We start from the raw sequence: 15219 nt of genomic DNA, 5'->3' as shown, positions 1-15219 counted from the left end.
AAAAACCCTATTATACTCTTCCTGGAAGGTTGCAACATAACACTACTTTATTTCCTAGAATTCAGAATGATAACATGCAAGAATCTAAAAACAGTGGGAAAGAAAAACAGGCTGCTCCCTACTGCAGTTAGGCACAACTCACCCCACCTTGCTTTAAGTGAGCTCTTTTCAAACGGACTCTTCTGTTACGCTTTGCTATAGAATCTTCTACCCTGCAAGCAGGGCCTAAAACACCCCTCACCGCTGATCCTCTTACAGTGATCGCTTGCAATTCCAGCACAGTCCTCAATACACCACACCTAGTTCATGAATTATTCATTAACCAGGGATTGGATCCTGTCAGTGCCGAGTACTCTGGCTGCATCCAATGAAACATTTAGGCATGTGACCAATTTTAAGACCATGAATATTCCATTGACTTTAAACCGGATTACTCTCACATGCTTAAAGTTGAGCATGTGCTTAAATGTTGTACTGGTCCAAGCCACTGAGCTCAGCACCTTCCCATCTCATTTCCTAGAACTGGAAGGGACCTTGAAAGGTCATTGAGTCCAGCCCCCTGCCTTCACTAGCAGGACCAAGTACTGATTTTGCCCCAGATCCCCAAGTGGCCCCCTGAAGGATTGAACTCACAACCCTGGGTTTAGCAGGTCAATGCTCAAACCACTAAGCTATCCCTCCCCCCAAGTAGCCTTGCAGTACTGAGACTCAAAAGAGGAGCTTAAATTCATGCTGTATACTGGCCAAAATTTTCACACACAGATGCTTCAAGTTAGACACGGAATTGCATATTTAGGCACCCAAGTGGCCTAATATGTCAAGATGCAGCAAGAAATGCTACAGATGCATCTGAAAGCCTCCAAATCAGCTACCTCTTAAACAGCAGCACCAATATCAGGAGTAGAGAAAGGCAAAAAAATGTCAGTGCGTACTAAATTTGCCCCAAAAAATGCATTTTTCAGGGCACCAAAATTATCTGTGAATTTAGGTCAAATTTGGCACATAGTTTTGGTTGGAAAAAAAATCTGGAAAAAAAGAAAAAGGGTCTCCAGTTTTTAAATGACTTAATGAAATGGCGTTTTGAATTTACATTCAAAACATTTTATTTGACTAAACAATTTTGTTTGTTTGTTTTTGTTTTCTCCATTTGGCAAGATAACGAAAAACCTTCACTTTTCAGTTAGAAACTAAACAGTACTTTCTTCAGCTCAGCAAAATAAATAAATAAATAAATAAAAAAAAATCAATTTTTCACTCAGCTATAGTCGGGAGTAAGGAGAAGATTTTCAAGGACAGAAAGTGCATTGGTATTTCTATTGAAAAAGAGATGGGAAAAGAAGCTGAGGTGCTTGTAGCCATCAAAGCTACCTTGCAGCAGTAAATGTAGGCCAGAGGGATCTGAAATAGGGATTGGGGGGGGGGGGGGTCGGGGTCGGGGAAATCTTCTGAGACAGGCTTGAGCAATGACTAAATAAAGAGAGCAAGGCTAAGAGAGGAGGGAACTGTTTCTTGACCATAACATTGGCAGTTCCACATACAGAAACCACTGATTCTAGAGTGCAGATTTGTTCATCTATGTTCAAGGTTAACAGGACTTTTTGTACAATTCATTTGTACAAATAAAAATCACACTAGAAAATACACCTGAGTCTGTCTCACTAGTTTCTCTTCCAAGGGGAAAACTACCCACATCAAAGTCCCCAAATTTTCTAATACTTGGCAAAGGGGCAGCATTGGTCTGCAGACCCTTGTCCTCTCAGCTCTGTGGTTCAGTATGAATGTAAAGAATATGCCATATACAATCAATTTTTTAGAGTAACAGCCGTGTTAGTCTGTATCCGCAAAAAGAAGAACAGGAGTACTTGTGGCACCTTAGAGACTAACAAATTTATTAGAGCATAAGGTTTCGTGGGCTGTAGTCCACGAAAGCTTATGCTCTAATAAATTTGTTAGTCTCTAAGGTGCCACAAGTACTCCTGTTCTTCTTTAATCAATTTTTTAAACATCACTGAAACAAAGTATGGGTGCATGCATGTTCTAAAGGATTTTAATAGAGCTAATAGGGGAAAGAAGGTGTTTCCACATCTTGAGACTATGCTTATGCTAGAAAAAAATAATACCACTCACCTCTTATATAATAAAATAAAATAAATAAATATTTTCCAGCTCTTATATTGCATTTTTTACCTGTAGATCTCAAAGCACTTTATAAAGTAGGTCAGTATCATTATCCCTATTTTACAGATGGGGAAACTGAGGTACAAAAAGGTGAAGTGACTTGCCCAAGCTCAGAACTATGGCTGAGATAGGAATAGAATCCAGGTCCCAATTGCCAGTCCAGTGCTTTATCTACCAGGTTACACCCACTGAAGCACCAGTATAAAAAGTGTTTACTGAAAAAACACACCCACCATTTCCTTTTAAAATTCCTCAGGATCTTTAGGAAAGAACCACTAGCTGGGAACCATCATTCTCCCTTTTCATCTGATCCATTGAGGATGGCAGAGTAAACGCATGTGTCTGACTTCATTTTTTCAGTCTCAATCTCTGGGTCTCCAATGTTTCTCTTCCACTTCTTAAGGCAGCTGCAACAGACATGCATTGATACAGATGCAATTAAAAAGAGCCTAACAACTCTGATACATTTACCTCCTGCATGCATAAGTAGTTTTTTGGAGTCCCAGCATATTTGTTAGAGGATACCAAAAATGGGGCTCTTGGCCTCCATTTACCCAAAATGATCATAGTACAAAAGCTTTGACTTTTAGTTAAACCACTTCAGTGAAGAATGGCTTGCCAGGTAGTTATGCTTGTATGCAAATAGTCATGCCGCTGAGACCAACCTGGCATGTACCCAGCATTTCATTGGTTTGACTGGATGACCTAGAGAAGACAACAACTGGGATGTATGCTTTTGGCAGCAGTGAATTGGTTGAGTATTTCAATGCTATTCCCTGCTCTTCTTGCAAGTTTTGTATCTCCTGGCTTGCCTTTTCAGATTGCCCTCAGCCTTTCAATAAGCAGCTGCCAGTCAAATAACGTCCAAGTCTACATATTTTATTGCCTTGCATCAAGCAAAGATATGGAACGGCAGGGGTCTGCTGTCCTGTGTCTATGTGCATCTTAAAGCTATTGGCATCAATAGGAGTTTTGTCGACACATCGAAGTTAAACCTCTCACTGTACCGGTCTAATGGAATTTAGAGAGCTGTGTGTCAGTGAGCCACAATAGGTACAAATCCTGTCTGGTTTCTGTAATATACCCACATTCAACAATTCTCCCCTGGCCTAACCTCACCACATACCAGTAAACAATGGCATAGTTTGTGGCAATGAGGAGGAGAGCACCCACATAGTGCCAGCTGAAGCACATAGTGATGAACATGATGTTTCCATGGTCAGTCCGGTCCCAGGCTGGCCCTCCCCAAGGTCGGTACAGCAGAAACCCAATTTGGTTAGAATGAAGTGATACATTATCTTCCAGAGAGGGAAGCAGGTCAACTCATCTAACAAACTCATGTGTTGAGTGAGACCCTGGGGCTTTGCATCACTTTGTCCAGTTGTGGTGGGTGGAGAGGCCTGCCTTCAGGGAAGGGGAGTAGAACATACGCAGCTCGCATTGCAGAGTTTCACTCTTTTCTGTGGTATGACTTCAAGAGGCTTGTGCCAAGCATGGTAAGCAGGTCAGCCGCTCTTTGTGATCTACTGTTTTGAAAGCTGCAGAAAGGTCTTGTAGTAGGAACATGGAGATGCTGCCTGTATCCATAGCCACAAGGAGGGTTGCATGCCTCTAACAAATCCCCCTCCCCCCCAATACATTAATTAGCAGTCTGGATAGGCTGGCGGATAAGCACCTCCTAAATGAATCTCTGTTTGTGCAATGCTTGGGCACAATGGCCATTTTACCTTCTTTCGTGGTTCATTTTCTCTTCTCTCTGTTCCCACTCCAAAGTGTACAGAATCATGGAAAGCAGAGGCAGAAAAGGCCTACCTAGCCCCAGCGCATCTAGTTCACGCGCCCGAGCTTTTGCAAGAATGAGCCCTATAGCACAATTTTCAGGGATTCTCTAGCATGAGTGGCACTTCTCCTTTTTTGGATGAAACCTCCATCACTTCCTTTAGGAGACTTCCATAGCAAGAGCTTCCAGCCTGGACATTTCCACTGATATTTAGAGTGGCAGGGGGTGGGGAGAAGTGGTGAGCTAAATTTCAGAAATGTTTAGGATGGAAAAAATCATTTTTTACACCAGTTTTTTTCCTTCTTGGTGCATTAGCTCAAGAGATGTGCGTAAACATGCCTTTTTAAAATACTATTTTTATTTGTAGACCCAGGTACTGGAAAATTATATAATTAAATTATACTGTACACAAAAATAATGAAATATATCGTATTAACACACGCAAGAGAATGACCTTCCTGTCTCTCTCTCAGTACTCTAGCTGTAACCCCGGGGTTTTGCTCAAACCCATTTCAGGGTAGTTCATGAAATGCCAGCCTAGGGTTTCCAACTCTACAGTTCAATGCTAAATCTCAATTCAATTTGGAAACTGAAGGAGGTACAAATAGCTTAGCCAACCACATAGATATGAGACTCCAAATGCCAACTTGCTCATGTAGTGTCGTAACATTTGAATGTCTACATCCAATATGTACAATATTACTTTTAAAAATAACTTAAAAAGGAAAAAAAATCAGCACACATTTCAGCTCTCAAGGGTATAAGGGAATCTGCAGCGATGGGGGGCTGGGAAGAGAAAATTCTTACACCTTAATTCTGTACATATTGCATAATAGGACATTGTGCACACTTTCCTCCCACCTTAGATACTCCATTACAAAGTCTCAACTTTATTTAAAATGGCAAATAAAAATCTCATTTTAAGAGCTTTAAACGAGGGGACAATCCTCAGGAAAGCAGAGAAATCAGCCACGTCCTCACTTTTCATCCAACCCGTCCTCTGGGAGGAGGACAGGTTCAGGGCTTTGGTTGGCTTTCCGTAAACAAAACCCACAGTCGAGTTCGACATCAATATTTCCAAAGTTTGCTTGACATGCCTTTCTGTACCTGCATTAAAAGGAAAATAAAAATATTAATGTGCACACTGGCCTGATGATAAAACACTGATCTAGCTTAGTAACTGATTATGGCAACAAGCCTGTCTCCTAGTGACTTTACACAAATTCAAATGGTCTGGGAACCCTGCTATCTTTGTTACACCAAAAACTGTTCAACTCTATGTAACATGAGATCCTTCACCGTCATTTGTCGCATAAGGACTTTTAATTTAGGCATATGCTTTCAGTCTGGTTATGTTAACCTGGTATATTCAACCAGTCAGACTGCTTGTTCCCTAAAAGCCCACTGCTACCTGTGTCAACAATGAGAGAATCAATTAAATATTTTGGGGCAACAACAGTAATTAAGTTATTATGGAAGCATCCACCATAAAAACAGGTTGTTACCCATAGAACAGCAGCGGTGCTTATTTGTTTTGATTCTCTCCTACACTTGATACATACATGTCACTCCCATTGGTACTAATCTGAATTCTGTGCACACAGCAACATGTGAACAGGTTGCTCAGCATAGCACTGCAGTGCTATTGAAGTAGCTCTAATTATTGCACAAACTATCTGCCGCTGACAAATGATGACTAATTACTGTAAAGTAGACGCAAATTGTTGTCTAGTCCTGGCATGCCACTGCCCCGCCCCACCACATACCAATAAGAAAAAACAGAGTTGGCTGCTGTGACGAGAAGAGCAGCTGCGTAATGCCAGAAGAAGCACATGGTGAGGAACTTGAAGTTTCCACGGTCAGTCTGGTCCCAGCCTGGCCCTCCCCATGGTGGGGACAACACAAACCCAATCTGGTTAGAAGAAGAAAAGATTAGCCATTTTACAGCGAAAGATGGGTATCAGCCTCTCTAGCACATCTCTGCACTTTTTAATTATTATGGCAGCCTCAGCATTTAGTCGAGCAATGGACAAATCCACCCATTGACTAGAAGCAGAATGCTCTTGGCTCACTATCAAACCACAGTCCTCACCAATTCCCCCTGCTTGCAACAACCTCTTGGCTTGACAAACTTTTTAAACAGGGGGATTTGTTAATGATACGTCGGTCTCTATTAACTCTTCGGACGCCAGGAATGAATAGGTTCACCTTTACAATTCTGAACAGAAGGACTGACACGGGGCAAACCTCGACCTAGCCTGTTCCTTCTGCTCTCCCCTCCCCCAAACCCTTCTCCTGAGCACTAGAATTTGTCTAGTCCAAGGTGCTGGACACAAGAAGATTATAATATTTCTTGTCTAGGAAATCTCTCTATAGAGTGGTTAAAACAAAGGCTCTGGAGTCAGGCAACATGATTCTGTCTCTGACTCATTAACAAACAAAGCCTTTAAAGGAAGGTGAATGCTACGCCTATTTGACAGGTAGAGAAACTGAGGCAATGAGCAGCAAAGTGACTTGCCCAAGCTAGTACAATGCATCCCAGGCAGAGCTGGTGAGGAACTGGGTCTGGTGGCCTGTCCACTGGAAAAATTAATGCAGGTCTTACAGCTCATGGGTTTTTGACATGGCCTGAGGTACATATATTGTACTGTGTTGCCAACTTTCACAATTATATTGCAAGTCTCACAATATTTGGTGAGTTTTCTACTCCTGATTTTGGGGGTCCCCCAATTAAAGATTTTGTAATACTTGGAGTGGTCAATATTGCATATATACTCAAGTCTCCATATAGTAGCTGTGGTGCAAACTAAGAGCATGAAACCTATGACTTATGTGGTGAAATATTCAGACCAATCTATAGAATCCAGAGATTAAATCCTTTTTGACAATGACTTCAATACCTTAAAGAAGTTTTTATTGGTCTTACCATGTCCTTTCCCCATACAGTGAAACTGGGTGAGCAACATACCATTATGCTACAAGAGCTGCTTAGCAGTACAAACACAGATGGACGCTCCTTCCCAAAGTAGGAGCTAAATTATTTAAGGACCCAATGGGCAAAATTCTCCCATGGTGTAAATCCACTGAAGGTAAGAGAATTTGGTCCAATGTGCCATTACCAAATTATCTGGAAGAATGAACAGCTATATAGTTACATGGTATTTACTAAGAAACACCCGACAAGATCACCAATAATTAAAGGATACTAACCATTGGTCTATAATGAGTAATGTTAGCTCTTTGGGGCAGGGGCTGTCTTTTTGTTCTGCGTTGGTACAGCACCTAACAGAATGGGGTCCTGCTCCATGATTGGGGCTCCTAGGTGCCATCACACTACAAACAATAACCGCACTGCCTTCTCTTCTTTCCCTGTCCCCACCAAACCTATAGTTCAGCTGAAAGTATCAAATCAGAACAACTGACCTGCCAGAACCAAGATCCCTGGAGGATGAAGAAACTGGTTCTGAAGAACTCCAGGATGGTGTGATCCCGCAGGAACACCTCCATCAGGGCGCAAAGGGCTCCACCAAATATAGCGATGAGCAGCAAGGAGTGGAGGTGCTGATCCAGAGCGGTATTATTGTAGTCATGGAAACAGAACAGGAAACCTGCCAGAAATCAAACCACATTACATAATAATTAAAATGTATCAAGACCGTGAGTGAAGAGGATTCATCAGTGACCATAGCAAGCGTGGGTTGCATTTAATGGAATAGATAGATACATTTTTTTCCTGCTTTGTGCATGTGCAACTACCTGCCCATTAGGCAAAGATGGATATTTGAATTTTATGGGACAAATCAGGTGAGAGCTCCCCACTCTGATAATCTTCAGTCATGGAGAGCGGCAAGGAGGATAACACATTATACCCCATAGTACCACGCTTAAAAAAATTGCACCCCAAGACTTTATCTGCTTCCTCCAGCAAGGCAGAGCTTAAAGCTTCTTTTGCCCTAGATTATAGCGTCTGCCCCACAGGACATCAGACGGGTGTGCCTGCAGTACCCACTCCCACTCCAAAACAAGCAGCAGCAATACGAGTCAGTCCACATCTCGGAGCATAACAATGAGCTTAATACTGAACTTTCTTCCCGGCCAAGGATCAAGCCAAGGAAAAGAAGCTCCATTTTGGTCACTACAGACCACCATAAGTCACCCCACGAGAAGGATCAGGTTAGGGTGACCAGACAGCAAGTGTGAAAAATCGGGACGGGGGTGGGGGTAATAGGAGCCGATATAAGAAAAAGACCCAAAAATCGGGACTGTCCCTGTAAAAATCGGGACATCTGGTCACCCTAGATCAGGTCCTAAAAGACAACCAACCTTAGGGTTACCATACGTCCGGATTTCCCCGGACATGTCCTCCTTTTGTGTGCTAAAAATAGCGTCCGGGGGGAATTTGCAAAGCTCTCACAATGTCCGGGATTAGCAGAGAGTGGCTGGGAGGGCTGCAGGGAAGTCCCGGGCTGGACTCGGGAGCAGCTGTAGAGGAGCCGGATCCGCCCTGCATTCTGAGCCAGCAGCTGCCTTGCAGCCCAGTCCGGCAACACTGTGCAGGGCCAGACCGGGTTTTGTTGTGCAGGGCCAGACCGGGTTTTGTTGTGCTCGGGAGCTCAGCCACGTGTCCGGCTCGGCTGCACAGAGCCCAACACTCTATTCTGAGCAGCAGGGTAAGGAGGTCAGGGGGCAGGAAGGTTCTGGAGGTGGAGGTCAAGAAACAGGGGGGGCTTTTTGGGGGCAGTGGAGAAAGTTTTGGGCAGTCAGGGTACAGGTAGGGGGTAGGGTCCTGGGGGGCAGTTGGGGGGGGTCTTAGGAGGGGGCAGTTAGGGGACAAGGAGCGGGGGGGGGGTAGGGGGCTGGGAGTTCTGGGGGGGAGCTGTCAGGGGGCAGGAGTGGAGAGAGGGATCGGAGCAGTCAGGGGACAGGGAGCAGAGGGGTTTAGATGGGTTGGGAGTTCTGGGGGGGGGCTGTCAGGGGGCAGGAGTGCGGAGAGGGATCGGAGCAGTCAGGGGACAGGGAGCAGAGGGGTTTAGATGGGTTGGGAGTTCTGGGGGGGGCTGTCAGGGGGCAGGAGTGCGGAGAGGGATCGGAGCAGTCAGGGGACAGGGAGCAGAGGGGTTTAGATGGGTTGGGAGTTCTGGGGGGGGGCTGTCAGTGGGTGGGGAGTGGTTGGATGGGGCGTGGGAGTCCCAGGGGTCTGTCTGGGGGTGGGGGTGTGGATAAAGGTTGGGGCAGTCAGGGGACAAGAGGCAGGGAGGCTTAGATAGTCCTGGGGGGCAGTTAGGGGCAGGGGTCCCAGGAGGGGGTAGTCAGGGGACAAGGAACGGGGGGAGGGTTGGGAGGTCAGGGGGGGGTGGGAAGTGGGAGGGGCAGGGGCGGGGCTAGGGCGGGGCTCCTCCCGTCCTCTTTTTTGCTCGCTGAAATATGGTAACCCTAACCAACCTCCTTCTCCATAATCACACAGGTCCATGGGAGAGGGAAGGAGCTTCCTCTCCCTAAACCACTACTGCCATCTAGTGGCTGTAAATTATGCATAGCCTCCAAATACCCAACTCATCACTTCAGGCAATGCCCTATGCACGCCTGTTTCCCATGCCTCCAAAGCTGGTTCTGCCTTTCTGGTTATTAGACAAAGTTTGTTTCCCCTCTTTAGCTGTCATGTAGTGGACATTTGCTATTGCTATTGCTGCCTTTGATGTCCACATAACATGGCCGAGTTGGGATGTTGCACCACCAAAAACAAAAGGCCTTGGGACTGTTTCATTGCCCTGCTGGATGTGTGTAATTAGAATTGGGCAAAATGCTCACAACAACAAGAACACAAAACCTCACCGAACTGGCCAGGTTTAATTGCAGGTTCAAACCTTGGGCCACGTGCATTGAGAGCTTCAATTGAGGCTCTGAGACTTTTCACATGAACCTGGGGACCAGCCACGGTTTCATATCCAATCCCATCAAAATGTGACCCAGTGATTGGTGAAGCAGTTTATTAGATCTCCAGCTATGTTCTCTCAACCAAGTTTCTGTCATTTGAAAGTTCAGTCAGCCAAACAGTTCAGCCCTTTTATCATTACTTACTACTCACCTTCAGTAAACATAGCCACGGACAGCAAGAGGCGATCCAGTCCCAGAGACAGTTTGAGCGGGGAATAGGAGAGAACATCCACAATGCCCGAGAGGCCATAAAAGAGGTACATGGTCGTGTACTGCCAGTTAGTCAGCTTCTCCCAGCTGTAGGTCTCTCCACTGTAGAGACCCATGTGGGGGCCGTCGGGGACGAACTGCTCAGCCAGCATCCCTAGACAATAGAGGCAAATACAGATCATGTTTTTTCCTTCTAAATGAGGATAGGAAGCAGAATATCATCCAGGCTGGAGAGAATGAGAAGTCCCAATGGAGTTTGTTTAGGATCATCCATTGGAGACACTTTCTGGTATGTTTCAGAGTAACAGCCGTGTTAGTCTGTATCCGCAAAAAGAAGAACAGGAGTACTTGTGGCACCTTAGAGACTAACAAATTTATTAGAGCATAAGCTTTCGTGGACTACAGCCCACTTCTTCGGATGCATATAGAATGGAACATATATTGAGGAGATATATATACACACATACAGAGAGCATAAACAGGTGGGAGTTGTCTTACCAACTCTAATTGGCCTCTCAGAGTTGGTAAGACAACTCCCACCTGTTTATGCTCTCTGTATGTGTGTATATATATCTCCTCAATATATGTTCCATTCTATATGCATCCGAAGAAGTGGGCTGTAGTCCACGAAAGCTTATGCTCTAATAAATTTGTTAGTCTCTAAGGTGCCACAAGTACTCCTGTTCTACTTTCTGGTATGCCATTCATAAAGCATGCTTGTATGGTGGTGTAGGGTTTGCCTAGCTGTTTTTGAGGATGTTGTAAGACTTCTATATAAAATGCTAAAATGAAGGCATCTGAAAACAGAATCATACATTTTCTGCCATGGGGTAAGTCCACAGAGTCTCTGATGAGAGACTACTCGCAGCATGATAATGGCAGGTTTTTCATGGGTCATTGGGCTGCTGGGGAAAGTAGTAGTGACTAATAGTCCGTCCTTACCTGCTACAGCAAGGAAAGCTTTGGCTGCCCCTTCGAGGATATCCAGTTTCTGGATCCAGCGACTTGCCTGACTGTCTGCATTCAGCGTCCGGCTCAGGTATTTCAGCGGGTATTTCACAGACCAACCGAGCCCGAAGACCAGGAAGAAAGTGCCCCTAAGGGCATTGCCTTTGAAGCTTGACATCACTGAGCCAACTTGCTGGATACCTGGGCCTGAAAGGATAAAAAAAAAAAAAAAGTTCAAAGTCGCCCTGTCATCGATCACCTTGACAACAGGATGACGCAGAGGAGCCTTGCCTCTCTAGACACTGTGTCCTGGAGTCTGCAATGTTGTCACACCAAGGCACTTGGCTTCCTGTGAAATCCCAATGCACATCTCTGTCCTTATAACAACAGAGCGGTAATCAACAGCAACTGCAAAAGAAATACAGAAAGAGCCATGATACCACTGGAGGAGAAGAGGGAAGGATTTGCATAATAACTGGATTGCCCATGGCAGGGGCTTTTTAATGCTATGGGAATCATAGAACTGGAAGAGCCCTCAAGAGGTCATCTAGTCCAGTCCCTGCACTCGTGGCAGGACTAATTATCTAGACCATTCTATTGCTAATATCTTACAGACGAGCATGGCAGCCAGATGATTTTTAATGGGAAGGTAGCAAAGTTATTGCTGGCAAAAAGCAAGTACGTAAGATTTTTAGGAACATTAACTCCCTTCAAGCAAAGTAATTAATAGGGTGTGAGTCCAGCCAGCCAGGTTGGATGTGATTTCTTAATCGCTCCAGAGAACTTTGGCTTCATTAAAACTTGAATACTGAACAACCGAGATAAACAAATGAGATTCCTATAAAGTTAAGGTGACCAGACATCCCAGGTTTTGGGGAACAGCCCAGAGTCCCAGGTACAAAAATGCAAGGATCACAGAGCACGTATGGAAAATGTAACAATGACTACATTGGCATGTTCATGCATGATTCTCACATCATGCATGTGAGATGCATTGACACCAGAGTTAGAGATTGAATCTTCAGAAACAAGGAGACAGTTAATGTCTGAGGGCATTGTTTTCTGTGTTGGAATCAGAGAGCAAGGGCAGGAGGTAGGAACCGGTTGAAATAAAACAAAAACAAACAAAAATCAAAACAGAAGACGTTGAGATCCAATGAGCATTTCTGGCCATGCTCTGGGAAACTGTACACTTTGAGGAATATTAACTGTCACTCAAGATCTAGCAAGAGGTCCAAGAAGCGAGCACAGCGAGCACAGGAATGCACAAGGAGTTATTATTCAAATGCTTGCTATAATTCACATGCTGGGCTTTAAATAAATATTCTCTGGTCATTTCCTCTTAGTACCCTCCAGCTACTTAAACCTTCCTTTTGCCTTTTGGTACCCTTCCATTCTTCTTCATGCATTCTTCTGGGTCATTCTTGCACTGGAAAACACAACCCCTTTTGTGCCACACAAACCTTCCTCTCTTTCGTCAGATCTTCGACACTCTCCTTCCACTAAGATTAATAATAATCCACCACGGTACTCTAATGATATTGAACTTTTCCTATGTGAGTGTCCAGTTTATACTGGGAACCCCTTGGGGCAGTGATTATCATTATGGAATGTTTGTAGAGTCCTGAGCACATGGGCTGTCAGAATCTAGATAGACAAACACCTTGGCACATTTTTTAAGTCCTCCCATGCTAGGGAGTAGTTAGGTGTGCAATTCAAAATAAGGATAGGGTGTGGTATAGACAGGTACTGGAGATTAGGGATCAAGAGGTCTTTACAAAGCCTCAAAAGGTTGGGTTTGTGTTTTGCAAAACCCAGGACAGGATAGATTGGCTCTGGCCTCATTTTCTCCAAGTGGAGTTGGTTCAAATAAGTGTTCTGGTTTGGGCTCATCTTTACTCCTATTTGCTCAGATAAAAGCATTATCCTTCATACCACCTGGGTCTACCTTTCATTCTTACTTAGGACGCCTATGTACGAGTTATGATGGGTCTCAGCTTAAGTAACACCTAAAAAAGTCCCCATTGACATGACACAGGAATACCCATATATTTCTCATCATGGACAGACGTTAATAGTAGGCTTTCTTGGAAATCAATACTAGAACTAATTGTATTCTGTGGTCCAGCTGGCATAAATCATCATAGCTCCATTAACCCAAATGGAGCTGTGTTAATTCACGCCAGCTGATGATCTAGCCCGGTAGACATATTTATCAGTAACCTGGCATACGGAGTTAATGGGGAGGGAGCAAAAGCTGCTGTGAAATATTTAGGTTGGCGAAGGATTGTGAAGAATGACAAAATGAATTTAAAAACCTTAATGGGCAGCCAGAAAGGCAAAATAAAATTTAAAATAGTAAGTGTGAATTAATGGACACTGAAAGGAACATTTTAAGCCACTCAATCTAATTCAGACTGACTACTCTATCTTGCATGCAGAGGATTGGGGTGTTATTGAAGATTGCCATGTTTTAACAACTCTGTGCACTGAACAATCTACGTATGCCATAAGTGAACAAGATGTTTTGCATAGAAATAGGAAGACAAAGTCTCCATCTCAAAGAGCTTACATTCCAAATTAGACAGGAAAGGGGAAAACACCCAGAGAAGGGAGGAGAAAAAAGGTCAATCAGTGCCAAGGGAAGACTGTATTTTCCTTCTTGCAGGACATGTACACTGTAGGTGTTTGTTTTGCATTTGTTGTTTCCCCAAATATAATTAGGGGTCAGAGAGGAAATGGATTGCACCAGAGGGGAGATAAGTGGCAGAAGCTAAGACAAAGGAAGTGACTTTTAGGGAGGGAATCTGAAAGCAGAGAGTCTATTAAACACATTGTGTGTCATATGTAAAATTATACTGTTAGCTCTTTGGGGGCATTCACATGAACATTCACAGGGCATTGCAAATCCCTTTTCAATTTGGCAAGGTTCACATCCCCTTTCCCAAGAACTGGGTTTCATCTGCATGGGAGGAGGGGACACGGCTGTTATCCCTGCGAATAGCTGAATGTGCACGTACCCATGACTAGTTGTACTGCAAGTGCCTGCTCTCTGCTTACAAGGATTCCAGTCAGCCAATCGGGAGGCAACAATACCATGTGATTTTTGGTGACCAATTACAGCACTTGTGGTAAATAATTCACATACATTCATAAAAACAAACAATCAGAGCCTGCTTGTAGATAATTTGCCAAGAGGAGAAAAGAGCTTGTCAGCTTGCTGACTGCCATGCACTTATGTCCAAATAAATCTGTTAGTCTTTAACGTGCCACCAGACTCCTTGTTGTTTTTGTAGATACAGACTAACACGGCTACCCCCTGATACTTGATGCCATGCACACACACCTGGAAGCATCTGCTTTCTGGCTGTTGAGCTGCTAGCTGACCTCGCCCAGTGGTTAGGATGGTGGAGGGGATCCCTGAGGAAGGAGGGACCTTCAGCTCAGCATAGCCCTCCAACATCCTCCAATTGCAGGAAGATCCTTTTCACTAAAGATCACAAAGTTTAAAAGCCAGGCAGTCCTCAAAAGGTGACTCTTCTTTTGGGGGGGGGGGGAAGGGAGAGGGGTTAACCATGGGAACTCAAAAACACCTCCCCAGCATCTCTTCATCCAGGCCCCTTCCAACAGCATGAACCATATTCCCAGCCTGTTCCCCTTGCATCTAGATAACCCTTCCTTCCAGCTCCCTAGATCTTAGAAAGCTCAGAAAGCCAGGTTCACACACAGACCATTCAGCATCTCCCCATGGGAGGGAGGAGGAGGAGGAGGAGGAATTTACCTGTGCTGTCAGCACTGCCTGCTTCCTTCCTGCTGCAGAGGTGAGGTGCACCTGTTCCCACTCACACTCCAGATGTGAGCAGCAGCAGTAAGGAGAAGTGAAATGGAAGTCCCAGATAAGGGGAGGAGTAGAGCAGGGAGGTGACTCTTAATCCAGATGCTCCACCCTAAATGTCTTCAAACCAGATCAGAAAAGGTCTGAGTCAACCAGTTTTCACAGTGATTGACACCTGTTTGCTGCTGTATTTCCTAAGGAAAATTAACGTTCTTCTAGGATTTCACCATGAAATTAAACAAACCCAACACTAATTTTTATTCTTGTGATAAACAGGCTTACTCAGGTTACATCATGTTCAGGTTTTGATGACGGAAGAAAGCCTGGTCAGTAT

General features: G+C 44.4%; 1 protein-coding gene across 1 annotated transcript; it reads right to left on the bottom strand.

The window, feature by feature from the left end:
- Nucleotides 1–2038: 2038 nt before the first annotated feature.
- On the bottom strand, nucleotides 2039–14915 carry LOC101934465 (transmembrane protein 45B-like). The gene is made up of 7 exons (XM_065570209.1): nucleotides 14832–14915; nucleotides 11045–11257; nucleotides 10044–10256; nucleotides 7382–7566; nucleotides 5725–5870; nucleotides 4940–5065; nucleotides 2039–2585 (listed from the first exon to the last, which is right to left on the bottom strand). The coding sequence occupies exons 2-7, from the start codon at nucleotides 11226–11228 to the stop codon at nucleotides 2468–2470; spliced, it is 972 nt and encodes a 323-aa protein (XP_065426281.1). The 5' UTR covers nucleotides 11229–11257; nucleotides 14832–14915; the 3' UTR covers nucleotides 2039–2467.
- Nucleotides 14916–15219: the final 304 nt, after the last annotated feature.

Source organism: Chrysemys picta, chromosome 16 (genome assembly GCF_011386835.1).
Source record: "Chrysemys picta bellii isolate R12L10 chromosome 16, ASM1138683v2, whole genome shotgun sequence".
Lineage (NCBI taxonomy): Eukaryota > Metazoa > Chordata > Testudines > Emydidae > Chrysemys > Chrysemys picta.
This window is presented reverse-complemented; position numbering and strand designations above follow the sequence as displayed.